This window comes from Rana temporaria, chromosome 4 (assembly GCF_905171775.1).
Source record: "Rana temporaria chromosome 4, aRanTem1.1, whole genome shotgun sequence".
Classification (NCBI taxonomy): domain Eukaryota; kingdom Metazoa; phylum Chordata; class Amphibia; order Anura; family Ranidae; genus Rana; species Rana temporaria.
Window position 1 is genome coordinate 353,131,770 of NC_053492.1, and position 22,120 is coordinate 353,153,889.

The 22,120-nt window shown below is 43.3% G+C and overlaps 1 protein-coding gene across 8 annotated transcripts in view; it reads right to left on the reverse strand.

The window, feature by feature from the left end:
- The window catches only part of UTRN (utrophin), a 910,930-nt gene that overhangs the window by 717,216 nt on the left and 171,594 nt on the right, over window positions 1-22,120 (reverse strand). For all 8 annotated transcript variants that reach the window (XM_040350827.1, XM_040350824.1, XM_040350828.1 and 5 more), the window contains 3 exons: window positions 20,150-20,227; window positions 18,362-18,454; window positions 7,493-7,665 (listed from right to left, as the gene is read on the reverse strand). In XM_040350827.1, coding sequence (XP_040206761.1) covers window positions 7,493-7,665; window positions 18,362-18,454; window positions 20,150-20,227 — 344 coding nt within the window. The remainder of the gene's footprint in view (window positions 1-7,492; window positions 7,666-18,361; window positions 18,455-20,149; window positions 20,228-22,120) is intronic.

Here is a 22,120-nt window from a genome sequence, read left to right on the forward strand (position 1 = left end):
CGTGTCCGGGACATGAACCTGTCTAGCTTCTTGTTGAATCTCGATGCCATGACATCCACGTCCGGCATTCCCCACCTCTGGCAGATTATCTGAAAAATTTGCGGATGCAGAGACCATTCCCCTGGCGACAGAGTCTGACGACTCAAGAAGTCCGCCTGCAGGTTGTCCACCCCGGGAATGAATATTGCCGATATGCAGGGCACATGAGCTTCTGCCCACAGGAAAATCAAGCTCACCTCTCTCTGAGCTGCCTGACTCTTGGTTCCCCCTTGGTGGTTTATATATGCCACAGCTGTGGCATTGTCCGATTGTATCCTCACCGGGAACCCCTGCAATTTGGCTGTCCAAGCCTCGAGGGCTAGCCGAGCAGCTCTGAGCTCCAGGATATTGATGGGCAACTGCCTCTCCGCCTGTGCCCAAGTACCTTGGCGAGTGCAACCATCCAAGATCGCTCCCCAGCCCCTCAGGCTGGCATCTGTGGTCACTATCTTCCAGGCCACGGGGCTGAAAGATTTTCCCTTCAGTAGATTCTGAGGATTTAACCACCAGCACAGACTTTGCCGGGCTCTTGATGAGAGTGGCAAAGGAAAATCCAAGGCCTGTGGCCTCTTGCTCCATGCTGACAGAATGGCTGCCTGTAGGATGCGAGTGTGGCTTTGAGCGTAAGGTACCGCCTCGAACGTGGCCACTAGCTTGCCTAGTAGTCGCATACATAGGCGAATAGTTGGTTCTCTTTTGCTTAGAACCAGATGTATCAAGTCTTTGATGGCCTCGACCTTTACTAGAGGCAGGAACACTCTTTGTTGTTCTGTGTCTAACGTCATGCCGAGGTATTCCAACCGTCTTGTGGGTTGGAATGCTGATTTTTCTCGGTTTAGGATCCAACCGAACCTCTCGAGGTACTGCACCGTGAGGGCCACTGCTCGTTCCAGGCAAGGAGACGAGTGATCTATGACTAGGAGGTCGTCCAGGTAGGCTAGGACCGTGACCCCTTGGACCCTTAGATTGGCTAGGATCGGAGCTAGGACCTTTGTGAATACCCGGTGGGCCGTAGCCAGCCCGAAAGGGAGCGCCACAAATTGGAAATGACGCTGGGCCACTGTGAAGCGGAGAAATCTTTGATGTGGCTGAAAAATGGGCACATGAAGGTAAGCATCCTTTATGTCTATGGACGCCAGAAAGTCGTCTTTCTGCAGTGCGGCGGGTGCTGACCGAACAGATTCCATCCGGAAAGAACGAACCCTTAAGTAAACGTTTAAACCCTTTAGGTCCAAAATTGGCCTGACATCGCCGTTGGGCTTTGGAACGGTAAACAGATTGGAGTAGAACCCTAGCCCTTGCTCTTGGGCTGGTACCTCTACTATCACGCCCTGGCAAAGCAGATGATCCAACGCCGCCAGTAAAGAGGCCTTTTTTGTTGGATCGTTCGGTACCCTTGACTCCTGATAATAAGGTGGAGGAAACTTTAGAAACTCTAATCTGTAGCCTGTGGCCACGGAAGACCGGACCCATCTGTCGGGGATATCGGCTTCCCAAACCTCCGCAAAAAGACGAAGCCTTCCCCCCACCTTTGTGGGTGGGGGCGCCCCTTCATAAGGCAGATTTAGGGGCTGGCTTTGCTGGCTTACGATACCACTGCTTCTTGCCCCCAGAGGCCTGTCCCTGCGACTTATTGTTAAAGTTTGATCTCGCAGGAGGCCGTCGATACTGCCTGGAATTGGAGGGCCCCGGAACAGGGGAGAGCTGCCTTTTGAACGCAGGTCCCCGAAACTTCTTTTTGACTGGTAAAAGGGTACTTTTGCCACTCGATATAGTCTGAATATATTTATCTAGATCCTCTCCGAAGAGTCGACCTCCATGGAAGGGAAAACCTGCCAGAAGCTTTTTGCATGGGGGCTCAGCCGCCCAGTTCTTTAACCATAAGAGCCTTCTCATGTGTACTAAAGATAGTGACAAACGAGACGCCTGCTGAATGGAGTCTTTTATAGCATCCACCGCAAAGCACAGGGCTCTAGGAATATCCGATAATTCTTCTGCCTGCTGGGCAGGAATGTCTTTAAGCATCTGTTTTGTCTGGTCTGTTAACGCCTGACAAACCCCAATAGCAGCCACTGCTGGCTGTATCACTGCACCTGCCGTAGCAAAGGATGCCTTTAAAAGTGTCTCAAAACGTTTATCCACCGGCTCTTTAAACATTTGTATGTTTTCCACCGGGCAAGTTAAAGATTTATTTACACAAGAGATGGCGGCGTCTACAGCTGGGAGAGCCCACTTCTTGGAAAAATTTTCTTCCATAGGGTAGATGATGGAAAATCTTTTAGGTGGTAAAAAGATTCTATCTGGTCGTATCCAATCCTGAAATATCAGTTCCTCTAAAAGAGGATGGACTGGAAAAACAGCGTTGCTCAAAGGCGCTTTCAATGAACCTAAGGATGATACCGCCGAAGCCTGAGGCTCCGGTAAGGGCAGCTTAAATGCCAGGCGGACCATGTCTGTTAATGACTGAATCCACAAGCTCTCTGCATGGGAGGCAGAGACTGGCTCCTCATAAGTAGACTCCTCATTCCCTGAACCCTCATGGTCCTGGTCTGAATGATTCTCCCGAGATTCTAATTCTCCAAGGGAGAGAACCTCAGTATCTGGGGGAACACCCCCAGGTGATGGAGACCTAGTCCGCTTCCTGCCCGACATGGAATTGACTATCATAGTTGCCAATCTCTTTTCTAGTCCCCCTAAGGAAAGGGCTAGCATTTCCTCTGTGACAAACACAGGGTTGGGTGGATCTGATCTAGCCTCAGCACCAGACCCCCCCATTGGCTCAACCAAGGCACCCACTACTGGAATAATCTGTGGGGAGAGTACAGGCATTTCCCGACTCGAACCTTCAGAATCTGAGGGGGAACCCTTTTGTTCTCTGGCACCTTTTGCCGTCTCCCCTGATCCTGATGCTTTGGAAGCCATGGTACAATACCGAGGTACCCCTACTTACAACAACCGACTGATGTAGGTAGGAGAAAAAACTATGCGGTTTAGAGGGGACAGCAGTTAACAACTAATGCCCAAAAAACCCAATGGGGAGACCAGTATGTGTTTCCCTCTTTTTTTTTTTTTTTTCTTTTTTTTTTTTTTTTCAATTGTATATATATCTTTTTTTTTTTTTTTTTTTTTTACGGAATCACATTGTCTCCCCACAAGAGAAAATTGCAAGAATCCACCTGCTGTAAGGAATAGTTTAGGCTAGATTGAAAAGCTAGTTCTGTTTGTCAGAACTGCAATACTCCCTTGCGCCACCGGGTGCCACTGTGCATCAGGCTTGCACAGCTGCCGCTCTGTGTCCTCCTCTCCTGAGCTCAGAAACAAACTGAGCTAATACAGCTCAGAGGAAGGGCCGCCCCTTCCTCTTATGTGATCCAACGTCCCGCCCCCCCTCTGAAAATGGCGCGAATTTCGTTCTTATATTGCTGTGCACGCGCCCGCGCGCGTGCCCGTGTCACGGGGGGCCATGGTGGAGGCAGCATGCTACAGGGACGCTGGAGAGATGGACAGGACACAGAGGAAACATCCGCACGGCACCCGGCCAGGTAAGAACCTCCAGGTAGGCCCAGACACCTCCCAAGTTCAGGGTAAAGAGTAGGCACACACTAATACCCCACCTAGCGCCCAGCCAGATAGAACCTGCAACACATAGACCAGGGAGATCACACATATGGGGAGTAAATACACAGACCATCCTGTCTTACACAGACATAATGGCCCCAGACTGCCAATGCAGGAGCATACTCAGGCAAACACCCCCAAAAGATCCCCCTGGAGAGCCTGCTGACGAACCAAGTCCCGCAGGCCCCCCCTTCTTACCTGCTCCATGCCGCAGGACCTTGCACAGCAAGTGGTCCAATCTTCCCCCATCTCCGTGGGTGGCGTCTAGACCTTCAGGCCCTGGGGTCCTTTGAAGGAACCCACTGTCCTGGACCCATATAGCATCCTGGCAAACAGGGACTTTAGGCACCCCAAAAGGTTCTAAGTCCTGGGCCCAGGATCCAGCTCTCTGAAAGAGAAGCATTATGGGCAAAACCCCCTAGTTAGGGGCCCGGGTACTGTCCACTTTGGCTCTGAGGCACCTTGGACAGATCCGGTTAGCCCGCCTTGATCCCAAGGATGTGGAGGCAAAGCTATTCCATGACCAACACCTAAGACACTGGCGAAAAAACTGAGGTACTCCTCCTATGGGAGAGGGTTATATAGGGAGGGGCACTTCCTGTTTGAGATTGCCAGTGTCCATCACCTGAAGGTACTCCATATAACCCACATAGTAATGAATATGCCGCTCTGTGTCCCGTGATGTACGATAAAGAAACTGAAATTTGCACCTAAAAATGTAATTTAGTAACTTTTGTGAAATGTCAGTAAAAACGTGGCTGTGCCAGTAAATTTTGGGTGTTGTGCCAGTAAATTTCAATCTGGTAGGCTGGCAACACTGTGTGGGCTAAGCAGTAAAAAAAAAAAACTTACTCCACTCAAATCTATAGCAGGTAGCTCTGTTTGCAGATACTTTACAGAGGATGAGAGTGAAATCTATACTGCTCTTACAAATGTGTGCCTAAATCCTTAAAGTAGTATTAAAGCTTAACATATTGAGCACTATTAAATAAACATTCCCCAATAAACAGTTTTTACCCCAGCACTTTCAATGCTGCTGGCTCCTACTCTCAGTGCTGCTTCCCTGAACTTCTAGTATTCACAGAAAAGAGTTAACAGTTGACAGTTTAGCCTAGAGCTGCACGATTCTGGCCAAAATGAGAATCACAATTTTTTTTTGCTTAGAATAAAGATCATGATTCTCTCACGATTCTCACGGCGTAAAATCTTTTACATTTATACAAAAAAAATGGGCTAACTTTACTGGCTATTTTTTTTTTAATTCATTAAAGTAATTTTTTCCCCAAAAAATTGCATTTAAAAAGACTGCTGCGCAAATACAGTGCAACATAAAATATTGCAACAACCGCCATTTTATTCTCTAGGGTCTCTACTAAAAAAATATATAATGTTTGGGGGTTCTAAGTAATATTCTAGCAAAAAAAATAATAATGATTTTAACTTGAAAAGAGCTGTCAGAAAAAGGTTTGGTGTGTAAGTGGTTAAACGTTCCCTAATTTACATACAGAAGTTTATTCCGTTGATGTAATACAATGTTTAGACTTAACTTTCCACTGATAAAGAATGCTTTCAAAACTTGGCAGGCTGCCCAGACTTGGCAGATTGCCCAGACTTTGACTTTTGGCTGAGAACAGAGAAGAAATTCTTTGCATACCAAAGTGCAGAGAGAAAATTATTTTCATGTCAAAGATTGTGAAACCCTGTGTCAAGAATTGCAACGGGAAAAAGATCGTGATAACGATTCTTGTCGATTAATCGTGCAGCTCTAGTTCAGCCTACAGCCAATCTGTTCACTTGCAGACAATGAGTACCTTGCTGTCCTGAAAGCTGGTTCATGGCCAGGAGTAGGCTACTCCTTCGTTATTTCTTCATCAATTAAAGCAGAGTTCCACTCAAAAGTGGAACCTCCGCTTGTCCGTCCGTCCCCCTCCGGTGCCACATTTGGCACCTTTTGGGGGGGAGTGGGCACCTGTTTTTGACAGGTACCGTTTCCCACTTCCGGGAGGCGGGGCCTCAGTCCAGTGTCTCGGAAGTTCGGCCCCTCCTCCTGTCTTCGCCGCCGAACCAATTAGAAAGTGCAGCACACATGCGTAGTAGAGAATCGGCTATCCGCTTCACTGTCGGTTTCCCTTACCAGGAATGGTGGTGGCTGCACCCAACAGCCAGTCCGAAGATCGGCTGGGGTGCCGAAATTGCAGGCTCTCTGGACAGGTAAGTGTCCATATATTAAAAGTCAGCAGCTGCAGTATTTGTAGCTGCTGACTTTTAATTTTTCGTGGGGGGGCTGGACCTCCTCTTTAAGCAAGCAAAAGGTATGGAGATAATTCTAAGTGTGGTATTTGCATTTGGAATCTATTGCTATGAACCTACATCGTACGTTCAGAGAAGCTGTCCATGCAAGTGAAACAGGCCATTGTAAGGCATCAACAATGGAAAAAGTCAGAGAGATAGCAGCAACGTTAGGAGTGGCCAAATCAACAGTTTAGTACATTCTGAGGAAAAAGAATGCACTGGTGAGCTCAGCAACATAAAAAGGCCTGGATGTCCACGGAATACAACAGTGGTGGATGATCGCAGGCTTCTCTCTATTATAAAGAAAAACCCATTCACAATATCCAGACAAGTATAGGACACTCTCCAGGAGGTGGGCAGAAGATAGAATCAGTCGGATGAATTCTGCAGTGTTTAGAGATATACTGTCAGCCCAGTATCAGCCAAATGCTGCAAAGTTCATCACAGTACAGTACAGATGGACAATGATCCAATACACACTGCAAAAGCAACCCAGGAGCTTTTGAAGGAAAAGAAGTGGAATATTCTGTAATACTAAAGGCAGAAAGACCCACAAACAAAGAACAACTGAAGACAGCTGCAGTTAGAGCCTGGCAAAGCATCAGAAAGGAGGAACCCCAGTCTTTGGTAATGTCCATGGGTTCCAGACTTCAGGCAGTCATTGCCAGTAAAGGATTCTCAACAAAATATAAAAAATTAACAATTTATTTATGATTATATTCATTTGTTCAATTACATTTGAGCCCCTGAAAATGTGGGACTTTTTATAAAAATAGTTGCAGTTCTTAAAATTTGCACATTTATATTCAACCCCTTGAATTAAAGCTGAGGATCTGCACTTCAAATTGATTTGGATAATTTTATTCTGGTGGCATACAGAGCCAAAAGTATGAAAATCGTGTCCAAATATATATGGACCTAACTGTAGATATGTACCTAAATGAGTAATAAAACTTAATTTTCTTTGTAATATTTTTAGTATGTAAAAGAGGGCAACATAAAGCTAGTGCGATATTTGACTCAATTAATTCTAAAATGGCTCATCGGATATTTTGGTTAAAATTTTGCCCTTCGTATGCTTCTCCCTTGAAAATAGTTGCTCACAAATATAGGTGCTGCCAAAACATTGATGACGTGAATAAGGCGTGATTGTGAAGAGTGGGATATTTTCTTTGGGAAGATTTCTGTAAATATAGTCAAGGGGTGATAATGCTTTACGGACATTTTCGGATACAGTTTGTAAACATACAGTATAGGAAGGCAGTCATAAATGCTTTATATATATATATATATATATATATATATATATATATATATATATACACACACACGATCTGCTTCCTGCTAAGTAGTACTGCTCAGACACTGTACACCATTGATCCTCTCTCCCAGAGCAATACCATGTAAATCACCTTGATGATGTTTATTTAGAGGTAATGTAGAGCGTGAGGACAAAAATGTCAGATGGGTATGAGGTATAATATGAATGACACAACTATTAAAGTGTACAAATTACCACGTCTAAAGTGATGATATGACCTACCTGTGCCTGTGCAGCAGACCATTGAAGGCCAGACCATCTGTCCAACTGGTGGTGAAGTTTAGCACATTGACTTCATCATAGGGTCTTGTTGAATTCCTAACCCAGCTCAAAAGAATCTTATCGCTGTTTGTTTGCTGGAGTTCTGACATAATTGCCTTCATGACATCTTTCACCTGGTAAAAGAACAGTTAAAAAAGTTACAGAGGAGCTAATTGCTTTCTAATGCTTTGGCTTACTGCACTGTGTAGCTGGAAGAAAAAGCTGTTAAAAACAAAACCATTTTAAAGCCCTGTACACACGCTTGGTTTGCTCGGCGGTAAAAAGTCTGCCGAGAAAACCGAGGGGAAAGCCGAGAACCCAACAGGAAAACTGCCATGGAGCTTTGGCAGAGAATCCCGGCTGTGTGTATGCTCCATTGGCACTGCCTCACAGTGTTTCCCATAGGTAAGTAGTAGATCTGGCGGGGAAAAAATGCCGGAAATCCCGATTGGGGAAAACAGAGAGTAGGTTCTCTATTTTCCCGTCGGGATTCCCGGCTGTTTTCCTGACGGGAAAACTGCGAGGAAGCATACACACGTCCGGTTTTCCCGGCCAAAAGCTCACCTGACAGTTTTCCTGCCGGAAAAACCAGTCATGTGTACGAGGCTTTAGAATTTGATCTCAAACTTGTAGCAGTATTTTAATTTTACTTAAAAAGAACCTACCACAAGGGAATAATGGAGGCTTCGATAGCTGCCCCATCTTTTAAGGAATTGCTGAAGTCAGACCCAGTCACATGTCCAATGTTATTAGAAAGAGGCCAGCAATGACAGCCCCCATACTTCCCTCATGATAGAGTCACTTTAACATTTATTTTATAAGTTGTTGGAAGTGTTTCTAAATCTACCCTCTACTTGCCCCTTATTTATTCTCAATCACGGCCTGTTATTTTATCATTCACTGAAATCTGGTAAGATTTCTACACCATAGTGAGAAACCAAATAATGAATTATCCCTGCCACTTTTCTTTTCAGCAATGCAAAAACCTTGCTACTAAAGTGTGTACAAAAAGCATTTTTAATTTTGTTTGGATCAGTCAAGACATTGGTTATGATGATGATGGTTATTTCTCCATTGTCCTTTGCTTATTAGGAAGGACAGCATGCTTAGATAAAATCTGAGTCATTAATAAACAAAATAGCAATGACATGCAATTTCAGCACTAAGGACATGTGTTGGCTATGCCAGCTGTCGTTTCCTGAGCTCTTCCATAGAGCACTGCAGGTGGAAAAATTGCTTTTATTGTCTGGCCTGTGAGACACCTTGTTTTAAACCATAATGAATATTATGGGGGTTCTTTTACCTGTTTAGGCTCTTGGAAAGCAAAGTGGTGGGTCTCTGGGCATATATAATCCACGACTTGCCACACAGATTCTCAATATGGTAAAGGCCTGATTTAGTTGAATTTATAGCTGACAACCAAAGTTCTTCAGGAACTTTCATCTTTTAAAGAAAACATATCACAAAAGAAATGTGAACCGTCACTACCGCACTTCTTCGTAAATGCTGTTGCCTAACTGTAATGTTGATCTGTTGCTTTCAACCTATTATTCAGGTCAGGATGTTTTTCTACTTTGCTCCTACTTTACTCACTGCATACTTGCTGGGTCAGTAATTCAGAAAGTCATCCAGAGGTTTGGGATGATATCCAGTTAACTAGAATGTTCAGAAGGAGGTCAGCAAAAGTAGCTAGCAATTTTATCTAATAACAGGTTTTCTAAATGAGTTGCGATGGAAACTATCTTCACGAATATTCATCATTTATTACATAAATATTAATTCATAGAGTGCTGTTTCTTGGAAACCTCTTGACACAGATAAACTTTTCACAATACACACTAAGGACTTTGGACTAGCTATAAAATATGTAAATGATCAAAGTTATTGGTGAGAACTGTCCCTTTGCACCAACATCAACTTAAATAATGTATGTATGAGACCAAATCGGACTTCTCAGGAAACATATGTGCGTTAATGACTGTACATTGATTTTCAGACTCAAATTATACTATAATTTTGTGATTGACAGACTTTAACAACGCATTGGCTTCCCTACTTTACAGGAAAATATATGTATTGCCATTGGCAAACGCTTTCTTAGAATTCTAGTTTGTCTGTTTGTCAATCTAATTTGCTGGTTTCATTAATTAACTACTAGTTCACGCACAAGTATGCAGAGCAGAAGGTCTGAATTTTTTTTTTTTTTACATATATATTTGTGATTTTATAATATTGCATTTTCATGATGATTGGAAAACTACGCCACAGCAACGAAAAAAAAACTAACTATTGGGTTACATGAGAATGAATTCTGCTAAAGAGTTTTAAGGAGTAGGCATATAATGCGACTAACATGAAAAAAAAAATTAGAATTTAAGGTTTTATTCTTTTTTTAAATTGTTCTTAATTTGGTAATTCAGCTTGCACCTCAAGTGTCTTCTGTAGTTATTTGTAAGGAGGGATGCTATTGAAATATACAATGAAGTTGTTAAAGTTTTGGTAAATACTCTCACTGCCTGTGGTTCACTGGAGCCTCAGGGGTATACTGTAATCACCCAGTGTCCTGCCAGAATTCTTTCCACCAGCTCCAATCATGGACAAAAGTACACATCCACAAAAAAGAAGAAACTGGACAAAGTAATTGTCATCCATCATACTTATTCCATATTTTAAAAAAATCTGACTTTGCTTTTGATTTTTGATTTAACAGACTATTATAAATAATAACACAAATGAAAGTGGCATGGACAAAAATGATGGGACCCTTAACCCAACATTTATTTTTGCACAACCTTCGAGGAAATCATTGCAAACAAGCGATTTCTGGAGCTCTCAATGGGACTTCTGCACCCGCCAATAGATAGTTTGCCCCAGTCTTTTTGAGCAAACTGCTCCAGCTGTCTGAGGTTTGAAGGGTGCCTTCTTCAGACTGCATGTTTCAGTTCTTTCCATAGATGTTTGGTAGGATTCAGATCAATGCTTTTAAAAGGCCACTTCAATAGTCCAATGTTTTCTTCTTTAATAGAACAAAACTGATGTTTTGCAATTACTTGATAGCCTTGGGATTTCATTGTGCCCTGCACAGATTAAAGGCTCCGTATGCCAGATGCAAGAAAGCAGCCCTAGAACATGACTGAAGCCTCGTACACACGACCGAGAAACTCGACGGGCGAAACACATAGTTTTCCTCGTCGAGTTCTTTGTTAGGCTGTCGAGAAACTCGACAAGCCAATTTTCTCCATTCCCGTCAATGAAATAGAGAACATGCTCTCTTTTTGGCTCGTCGAGTTTCTCGACAGTTTCCTCGACGAAAATGTACACACGACCGGTTTCCTCGGCAAAAAGAATTGCTCCCAGCAAGTTTCTTGCTGGTTTTTGCCGAGAAACTCGGTCGTGTGTACGAGGCCTGAGTCTCCTCCATGTTTAAGAATTTCTCTCTTTTCACACTTTCTTTGCTTTAATCTATGGCTTGCCAACGGTATTTAGGTATACCTGACAATTGCTTTTAAATTTATCACCATTCAAGAGGAGTAAATCATTATTTTAATGAGCTGTATAGGGTACCAACAAATTTGTCCATGTTTGTATGCATCTTTCAAGCAGTCTGCAAGTACCAAGGCTCTTCTCCTGATGCCAACTGGCAGATTGCATCAGATGTGATGATTGTGCCCCTAGAAAAATGTAAAGGGCCAGTAGAGATGGGCAACATATGACTCTTATTATTACAGGTACTTGTATAGCGCCGTGAATTTACCTATCACTGTTACATTTACATTGTACATTCACATCAGTCCCTGCCCTCAAGCAGCCTACAATCTAAGGTTCACATTCATACATATACATACTAGGGCTAATTAACATACCAGCATGGCTTTGGAATGTGGGAGGAAACTGGAGTACCTGGGGGAAACCCACACAGGCACAGGGAAAACATGCAAACTCCAGACAGGTAGTGCATAGTTGAGATTGCAACCAACAACCCTAGTCCTGCTAGGCAGAAATGCTAACCACTTAGCTGCTGTACTGCCCAATGCAGATAATATATAGTGGAATAGACCATATATACGAATATTAGTGGTATAATGCCATTACACTAATAGAAAATAAAAGACCAGGGATGTAAAAAAATATTGTATTTCATAGCTGTATGGTTGTGGTTAAAACATGTATTTACAGTATTTAGTATAATAATTCCTTTGTTATGTCTCATTCCTTCAAAACATATATATCTCTCTTTAGATTAGCATGCAGATCAAGCTGTCAAGCAAAAGTGACAGTCATAGCAATTTGGACAAACTACAACACTGACATGCCTCGTACACACAACCAGTTTTCCCATCGGGAAAAATGCCATGACAGCTTTTGGCCAGGAAAACTGGCCGTGTGTATGATCCATGGCTCCCGTCAGGAAAACCACTGGGAACATGTTCTCTTTTTTCCTGCCGCAATTCCCGGCGGTCTTTTTCCCGGCCGTTTCCCTATAGGAAACACTGCGGCGGAGCATACAGATGGCCAGGATCCTCGGCCAAAGCTCTCACCGCAGTTTTACCAGCATGCTTTTTACCGCCGGGAATACCGATCGTGTTTATGGGGCATTAGGTGTGTTTACAGCTAATACTGTGTCTCAAACTTGTCATGGTCACGTTTGCTGTACTCAGGGCCGGATTAACAATGGGGCTGATGGAGCTGCAGCTCCAGGCCCCTTTCTCAAGATAGGCCCATTTGCCCAAAAAAAAAAAAAAAAAAAATATTAATTTTTTTTTTTTTTTAAGATTTTTTTTTTTTTTTAAGATCAAATTGGGGGGGTTGTAGCTCGATGACCAGAGGTCACAGAAACCCCACATTTGGGGGTAGGCATGGGAAGAGCTACCCCACAACTGGTTAAAATATGGGACGGCTATCATTTATGGTTCCGGAGATACGGGCCTGCTTGCACAGCCTGTCAGAAGCTACATTCAGAGCGGCCAATATAAATACAAGCTGACACACTACAGCAGACTGATAGGATCACAGGGCTTATAAGAATTATTTGTATATTACTCATGGTAATTAACCCCTTGCCACCCAGGCCAATTCTGACACTTCTCTACTACATGTAAAAATCATCATTTGTTTTTTGCTAGAAAATGACTCTATGGTGGTCTTTGCACTTTTTATGTTGCGCGGAATAGAGCTGCACGATTATGGCTAAAATGAGAATTGCAATTTTTTTGCTTAGAAGATAGATCACGATTATCTCACGATTGTTGCGGCGTAACATCATCTTTCACATTAAAACAAAAAAAAAGTGGGCTAACTTCACTGTTTTGTTTTTATGGTTTTTATTATTCATTGAAGTGGGAAAATGCAGTGTGACATAACATATTGCAGCAATAGCCATTGTATGCCATAGAGTCTCTGCTAAAATATATATAATGTTTGGCAGTTCCAAGTAATTTTCTGGCAAATAATATTGCTTTCTAACTTAAGAAACAAGTGTTGGACTTTAAGTGGTTACATTTAGTTACAATGTTAGTTAGTTACAATGTTTCATTTTGTTTACAAACTTCGCAGACTGCCCAGATGTGTTCTTTACACACAGAAGTGTATCCCTTTGATCTAAGAAGGAAGTGTCAGTTACAATGTTTCCTGTTAAAAACTTGGCAGACTGCCCAGATATTTTCTTTTGATAGCTGAAAGTCTTTCCACTTGTTATATGAAAGAATCAGCAAACTCTGCATTGGAGATCGTCAGGGGGGTTGAATCGAGATCACAATTTTTTTAACGATTAATTGTGCAGCTCTAGCACGGTATTTGCGCAGCAATTTTTCAAACATGTTTTTTTGGAAAAAAATGTTTTATTCATTAAAAAACAGTTAGTTAGTTAAGTTAGCACACTTTTTTTTGGTATCCTAAGCGATGCTTTACATTTTTTTAGGTTACATGTTTAGAGTTACAGAGGAGGTCTAGTACTAGAATTATTGTTCTCGCTCTAACGATCGTGGCGTATGTAACCTGTGTGTAATCTGGCTCTGATACTACCAGTGCCTACCCAGCCACTGACTAGTATCTCTCCCCAGCCTGTCCCCACACACCCTCTCACCTGCTGACCTGTGGATGGGGGAATCACTCCTGCAGTGTTATTGTGTTCTGCCAGTGCGTACAATGATCAGTGTTGCTAACTTTAGCTGGCAGCACTGATTGTTTTAAGAAAAAAAAAAACAGGCTGGTTGTACTCAAGTTGATTAATAGATTGACTTGTGTAAAACCAGCTAGCCCATACATAGATTGACTATGGCTGGTCTCTGCATAATTGGCGTAATTTCAATCCATGTATGACCCGCTTAACCACTACTCAGTCCCTAAATATCCTTCCTCTCCTGTACATAGTGCCCACTGTCATACTCTCCACACTTCTCTCCTATACATAGTACCCACTGTCATACCCTACACACTCCTCTCCTGTACATAGTGCCCACTGTCATACCCTCCACACTTCTCTCCTATACATAGCGCCCACTGTCATACCCTTCACACTCCTCTCCTGTACATAGTGCCTGCTGTCATACACTTCTCTCCTGTACTTAGTGCCCACTGTCGCACCCTCCACACTCCTCTCCTGTACATACCGCTCACTGTCATACCCTCCACACTCCTCTCCTATACATAGTGCCCACTGTCATACCCTCCACACTCCTCTCCTATACATAGTGTTCACTGTCATACCCTCCACACTCCTCTCCTATACATAGAGCCCACTATCATACCGTCTACATTCCTCTCCTGTACATACTGCCCACTGTCATACCCTCCACACTCCTCTCCTGTACATACTGCCCCATCATACCCTCCACACTTCTCTCTGGTACGTACTACCCTCTGTCATACCCCCTCACTCTTCCTGTACATACTGCCCATTGTCATACCCTTCACACTCCTCTCCTGTACATACTGCCCCATCATACCCTCCACACTTCTCTCTGGTACGTACTACCCTCTGTCATACCCCCTCACTCTTCCTGTACATACTGCCCATTGTCATACCCTTCACACTCCTCTCCTGTACATACTGCCCCATCATACCCTCCACACTTCTCTCTGGTACGTACTACCCTCTGTCATACCCCCTCACTCTTCCTGTACATACTGCCCATTGTCATACCCTTCACACTCCTCTCCTGTACATACTGCCCCATCATACCCTCCACACTTTTCTTTGGTACGTACTACCCTCTGTCATACCCCCACACTCTTCCTGTACATACTGCCCATTGTCATACCATTCACACTCCTCTCCTGTACATAGTGCTTTTTTCCGTACCCTTTGTACTCCTCTCCTGTACATAGTGCCCACTGTTAGACCCTCCACATTCCTCTCCCTCACCTGCACATACTTCCCACTTATATACCGTCCATACTCCTCCCCTATGTCGCTTACCCACAAAAACAGTTCTTTAAAATTATACTGAATATGCTCAATGTTACCAGCTCTAGAATGGACACACTTTTGTTAGTTCAACTAAAGGAAATATCAGTTCTCATATTTGTTCTGCCCCATTATTAGTACTCATTTAATTTTGTGATTACTACTATGATGTATAGAGGAACATCGGGGATCTCAGCTACTCTAAATATAGCACTTATATAAAAAAGTGGCCCTGAAAATATTTTTTAAATGTTGGCAACTGTGCACTTAGGCACTGCCCAAGGGCCACCGTCCACCGGGTCAGTAGGGGGCCCCATGAGAGGATCCTGTGATAATAAAGTGGTAGTAAACTTTCCTGACATTACTACTTTTTAGAGGCCCTGGGGTAGGTTATGCCACAACGTACAAGTATGCACAGCATATTAGCACATTAGTGTACACTTCAATTTTCAGACTGAGCCCTCCAGTGCTGCGATGAATCAGGCAGGGCCTGGACACTTCCATCTTCACCCCGTCTCCCTTCTGGGTTCTGTGCCTTTGGTCACTTGCCTTGGCTGGGCTGCGTTCATGTCATTCCCACGCATTTATTTATTATTTATTACACCCCATTCACACCTCCGCGACAAAACGCCCGACGCCGGCCGCTCGTGCCGCTGGAGGGGAGAATTCCCATTGCTGTCTATGAGATGGTTCACATCTCATAGACGCCGTACACCTGCGGCATGAAAAAAAGTCCCGGACCCTTTTTTTCAGGCGGCATTGGCGTTCGGCCATACAAAGCAATAGGAAGGATTTGTAAAAAAAAAGTTACACTATTCGCGGCAAAATACGAGGTGTGAATGCAGCCTAAAAGGCCCCACCAAAATCCTCAGCACCAGGCCCATGATGTTCTTAATCTGGCCCTGGCTGTACTGACTGGTCTACATGCAAATGTAAAAAAAAAAATTTAACCACATACAGTACATGCATCCTCCAAAGAACATACAGATTAATTTAAAAACTGCTATTCTTGTTACAGAAATCAAAGTAAATACAAAAGCAGCACAGAGCTTGAAATAAAGAGGCAGCTGGAATCAACGCATAGGCTTATCATACAGCAAAAATACCAAATTTTCCTCTGAAAGCATATGGCACTGGGTTGCTTCTGAACCAACGTACTTAAACCCTTGAAGGGACTGCCACCACATTTGGTGAGTCTATCCTACAGAAAGAAAAGGGGGAAGAGCAAAGTAGAGGTGGATTTTTTTTTTATTGAAATTTTTAACTGTGCAGTGCTCCTATGTGATCTGAAACACTCCTAACTACAAGGATTGTTTCAGATCATATAGGAGTGCTGCACAGACTCTCTATATAACTCAGTATATACAAATTTTACTACTCCAAGTGGAATGGTTAGAGCAGCTGGCTCAATGATCCTTCACTTTGGCTACACAACTCTATGCTATTAAGGATTTCAGTGCCTGGAAGTTGAAATTTGTTTTAGCTATATAACCCATCATCATTGTGTTCAAAGGCTGTAGGGACATTAAAAAATACTTAAAGTGGAGTTTCACCCATAAATATAACATTACATCAGTAGTTTTAAAAAAATGTCATTAGTCCTTTACGAAAACATTTTTTTTTTTTTTAGATGCCTTCAAAGTGTTGTTGCTAGGCAGAATAGTTAATCTTCCCACTTCCTGCACCTAGGTGCTTAATGCTTCCTAACCTACACCGCACAGACTCCTGGGAATGTAGTGGGTGTAACTTTCCAGGAGTCTGTGCACTCCCCAGTCTCAAAGAATCATGTGACTTGGACAGCACAGGTGCTGAAACCTGATCTGACACTGCTTGTGCAGCACTGAGCATGTGCGAGGTCTGCAAGGCTGAAATCCAGGAAGTCATACAGTCTGGCTTCATGATGCCCACACTTAAGATGGCCCCAGTCAATTTCTATTTTATAAAGTGTCTAAATGCTAGAGCTGCACGATTAATCGCGGAGAGAATCGCGATCTCGATTCTCCCCGTCCACGATCTCCCCGCGGGATGACAGGCGATTCTTATTGTCACCGCCGGTTCCACGTAACCAGCGTGGAACGCAAACGGCGGATAAAGGAACTGACGTCAGCAACCGGAACTGACGTCAGTTTTCAGATGCAGCGTGATGCCTGGGCGTGGGTGGTACCACCACGCTTCTCGGCCGGCGGGAAAATGTTTTGAAACGGCGGAGGAGGAGCGGGGCACCGCACACTACATGCACCTTTCCGGGACTCTAGTGACACCACCCTCACCAGACCGGCCAGTCCATCCATCAATAGTGAGGGCAGAGAGGAACTGGAGGGGGCACAGAGGGAGGAACGAGAGAGGAGGAGCCGGCTACAGCTCTGTCTTCAGCAGGTGTCACCCGTCACTACAGTCTCCAAAACACAGTGAGTTTCCTTGCGTTAAGCAGTGTATACAATGTATGTACATAATATATCATGAACACCAGTGACCACAGTGAGAGTTAACTACCCCAGCCAGGCCCAGACCTTGCAGTCATTCTATGAAAGGGGGGCATGTGAGCCTGTGATCCGAGGAGTGGACTTAAAATACCGGCAACCACTGTCCCTTATTATGAATATTACCACCGTCTGCTACCCAGAGTCTGGGGTAGCTGACTGTGGTAATATTGATAATATGGGTTGCTGACTCAGACTGTGGTAATAATAATATTCATAATAAGGGACAGTGGTTGGCGGTAATTTAAATCCACTCCTCGGCTCACAGGCTCACATGCCCCCCTTTCATAGCCTGTCTCACTGTCAGGCTATTAAAGGGGGCCCATGAGGAGTGGACTTAAAAGACCAGCAACCACTATCAGTGTCCCCCTTATAATATATTATGAATATTACCACACAGTCTGAGTCAGCTACCCATATTATCAATATAACCACAGTCAGCTACCCCAGACCTTGCAGATGACACTGCAGTCAGGCTATTAAAGGGAGGCATGTGATGTGAGCCTATGAGGAGTGTGGACTTAAAATACCGGCAACCACTGTCCCTTATAATATAATGAATATTACCACAGTAAAAAAAAAAATTGAGAATCGTGAGAGAATCGTGATCTTCATTTTAAGCAAAAGAATCGCGATTCTCATTTTTCCCAGAATCGTGCAGCCCTACTTAATGCTGTAACAACCTAGCAAAACGGACCTTAGTTTACAGACTAACTTTACTAGAATACATTAAGCTTGTGTATTACAGGGGTATTTATATTTAAAAAGTGAAATTGTGGCCGGAACTCCGCTTTAATACAGATAAAAGAGAACACACTCTTCAACTCCTGGCATGTATAACACTAACACAAATATTGGTTATTTTCAGTTTGCCGTTTGATTAATGGCTATACAGGTGTGTATACAGGGTAAAAGCATAACATTTCATTCTGGGTGATGCCTAACCTGCCAGTGAAGGATGATGCTCCATATCAAACCAAGGGTAAGCTTTGGGTTTCCATCCACAATATCTGTACCTCCTATATTCACCAGCTCCACCTGAAAAATAATACACCTTTAGGCTCAGGGATATTTCTAATAGTCACAAAACTGAAATATGATTATATAACATGTATTGTATGAATGATTGGTTGTGGCTAACCAGTAATACCCTTCCTTTAGAAACCAAGAATAAGGCATGTTTAAACAGTATACAAACAAGTAAAGGTCTGGTTAAATAATATAAGACAAAGGGGTAAGTTGTATATAGAACATATTCAATTCATATTCATATTCAATTATTCAGCCTTTTTATAGGCTTACCTGTAGGTAAAAATAAAAAAATAGAGTATACAACCGCTTTAATGCAGATAGTGGGCCAGATTCAGATACAATTACGTTGCTCCGCGGCAGCGTAACGTAACTGATTTACGTTACACCGCCGCAGGTTTACAGCGTAAGTGCCTGATTCTCAAAGCTCTTACCTGTAAACTTGCGGCGGTGTAATGTAAATGCGCTCGGCACAAGCCCGCCTAATTCAAATGGGGCGGTCACCATTTAAATTAGGCGCGTTCCCGCGCCGAACAAACTGCGCATGCTCCGTTGGGTAAATTACCCGACGTGCATTGCGCTAAATGACGTCGCACGGACATCATTTGTTTAGACATTAACGTAAATGGCGTCCAGCGCCATTTACGGACGACTTACGCAAACAACGTGGTTTTTTAAATTTCGACGCGGGAACGACGGCCATACTTAACATGGCTTAGAACAACTAGGGCTCAGCCCTAATTTTACGCAGCGTAACTCGACGGAAACGACGTAAAATTAGATCGACGGGCAGCGCGGACGTTCGGGGATCGCCGTAACTAGTCATTTGCATATTCTACGCCAACTGCAATGGCCTCGCCACCTAGCGGTCGGCCTAGAATTGCATCCTTAAGATCCGACAGTGTAAGTCAATTACACCTGTCGGATCTTAGGGCTAGCTATGCGTAACTGATTCTATGAATCAGTCGCATAGTTAGAACGGGCGGATCACAGAGATACGATGGCGTATCAGGAGATACGCCGTCGTATCTCTTTTGTGAATCTGGCCCAGTAAGTCATAGGAGTTCTTCAACAAAGTTCAGCTGGGCGATAGGATTGAACACTGAGAAGACTGACAGATGAAAACTCACTGAGGCCTCGTACACACGACAGAGTTTCTCGGCAGAATTCGGCGAGAAACTCAGTCAGAGCCGGATTCTGCCGAGAAACTCTGTCGTGTGTACACTTTCGGCCCGATGGAGCAGCCGAGGAACTCGTCGAGAAAATAGAGAACATGTTCTCTATTTTCTCGTTGTTCTATGGGAGCTCTCGGCCCGCCGAGCTCCTCGGCGGCTTCAGGGCTGAACTCGCCGAGGAACTCGATGTGTTTGGCCTGAGTTCCTCGGCCGTGTGTACGAGGCCTGAGAGTGTAAAGCTAAATTAGTGCAAGAAGTCTCCAATGCTCTTCCCTTTTTATCTGACACACAGGACAGGACCAGAATGTAGGCTGTGTACAGTATACTGGGAAATGAGGTGTGTGTGCTGGAAGCAGCATATAGAGGAAAGATCAACGAGTGTGCTGGAGGTGGAATCTCAGCGAATTGGCAGCAGAATTCCCCTTGCAAATATGAAAATGGCACTCAGCCTTAATATTATATGAGATAGAAGACACAAATATGTTTACCATGAAATATCTAGCAAAAACACATACATAAAAAAACTTACATTATTTTGATGTAAAATTTGGAGCACTCTGTTCACGTTATTTAAAGCATGCACCCTTGTGGCTCCACGTTCTTTGGGCTGGAAAAAAAAAATGAAAGAAATAAACACGTGATATTTTAAAGTGCAGTGCATGCTATTGCTGAAGATTCAGGCACATTGTTGAGTGTCATTTACACACTCCCACCTCCATCTCGCCTCATTTACTGTTCAGTATCTGGAGCTTTAATTTACAAAAAAAAAAAGATTCTAATGTTTTTAAGTGTGGCAATAATTTTGTGATTCTGACACACGACACTCTAGCTGAACTTCAGGTTGCACTGAGAATTCAAGCTCTGTGGGAAAAATAAACTGAAAATGTTACCAAACCCACAACAGTAAAATCAGCCTGTAAATGCAGTAAAGCATGCTTGTTATACTCACTGTGGAACATATTGTGAAAAAAAGCTGTTTGAGCCTGTCTTCTCTGATCCTCCCCTTCTTTACCTGTCCCCAAACTATCTACTGATAGCACAGAGCCCTAGGAGACACTCTGCACATGCTCAATTTGGTGTATATTGCTAGAGCGTTTTTTTTTTTTTATTATTATTGGGAGGGTGCATGTGATCAGCACAGGGCCAATCAGCACTGTCCAAACAAAGAGTCAGGGGTCCTGCAGCCTCATAGGCCAGTCAGAGGAGAATGAAAACTCCTCCTACAAGCTTTAAGCTGTGCTCGGCTGTTCACTGGTAGAAGTCACAAAACTGTTATATACTGCTGATGAGAAATGGTATTTAGCAGTTTATATTTACTAAAATAATTGCATGTCCGTGTTCTTTGTACTGTGGGAGACCAGATATTGTGAATGCATGGTTATGAGTTTAGTAACACTTTAAAGTGTTTGTAAATGATCACCTTGCAAAGCAACCCATTCAGTTTAAAATAGAAATGAAAGGCAAAACATTTGTGTATGATTATAAAAAAAAAGAACTAAAACAAAAACAAAACAAAAAAACGTTCCCCTTTTTTTCTAAGAGATGACATTCCCTCTGTTCTCACCTGCAAAAGAGCTAGGGGGAGGAGAAGCAACAGGACAATGAGCTTCCCAGTAAAAGGCTGTGTGGGGTGTGAGAACAAGTCTGATCATTGGAGCAGGCTGAGTTTACAGCATAGCTAGAGAACTAACCACAGTGATGGTTATTTACTAAAGCTGAAGAGTGCAACATCTGGTGTAACTCTGAATAGAAACCAATCAGCTTCCAAGTTTTATTGACAAAGCTTAATTGAATGAGCTGAAACTAGAAGCTGATTGGCTACCATGAACAGCTGCATCAGATTCTGAATGCACTATTAGTAAATCTCCCCCAGTACATTCTGCTGCTTAATGTGGTCGGTTTTTGATAGGAAAGTAGTGGGACTGGCAGGAACACCAGGGATTTCACACAACGGAAGCAATACAAAGAGAACAGGAGACTTTTTCACACAAGTACATGGTACAGATAGCAGGAATATGAAATGTTGGGTTTATATATTCTTTAATACGCAACTTTATCCAAAAGGGGAAGTTCCGTTGTTTGCCTTCTCCCCGCCACCTCTTTTAATATGGACAATTTTTGTGCAGGAAGGGGGGAGTGCCGGTACCTTATTTTGACAGGTACCTACTCCCACTTTCAGTCAGATCGCTGTGACAATCCGAGCAGAAGTGCTGCCCTCCTCCCTTTTCTCTGCAGCCTTCTGAGACACATCACAGGTCCCAGAAGACTGCGGGACCATTCACAAAGCACAGCTGGTTACTCTTAGTTAAAGCGGAGTTCCACCCTAAAAATGAACTTTCTATTAACAGCTTGCCTTTAATATAAAAATTTAAAAAATAAAATGTTTTTACTCACTTCTATCTGGTTATCAGGCAGATTTTGTAATCTGAATACTTCCTGGTCCTAGGTGGTTCAACTTCTTGTCCTAAGACCCCATTGGCTCCTGGGAAATGATGACACT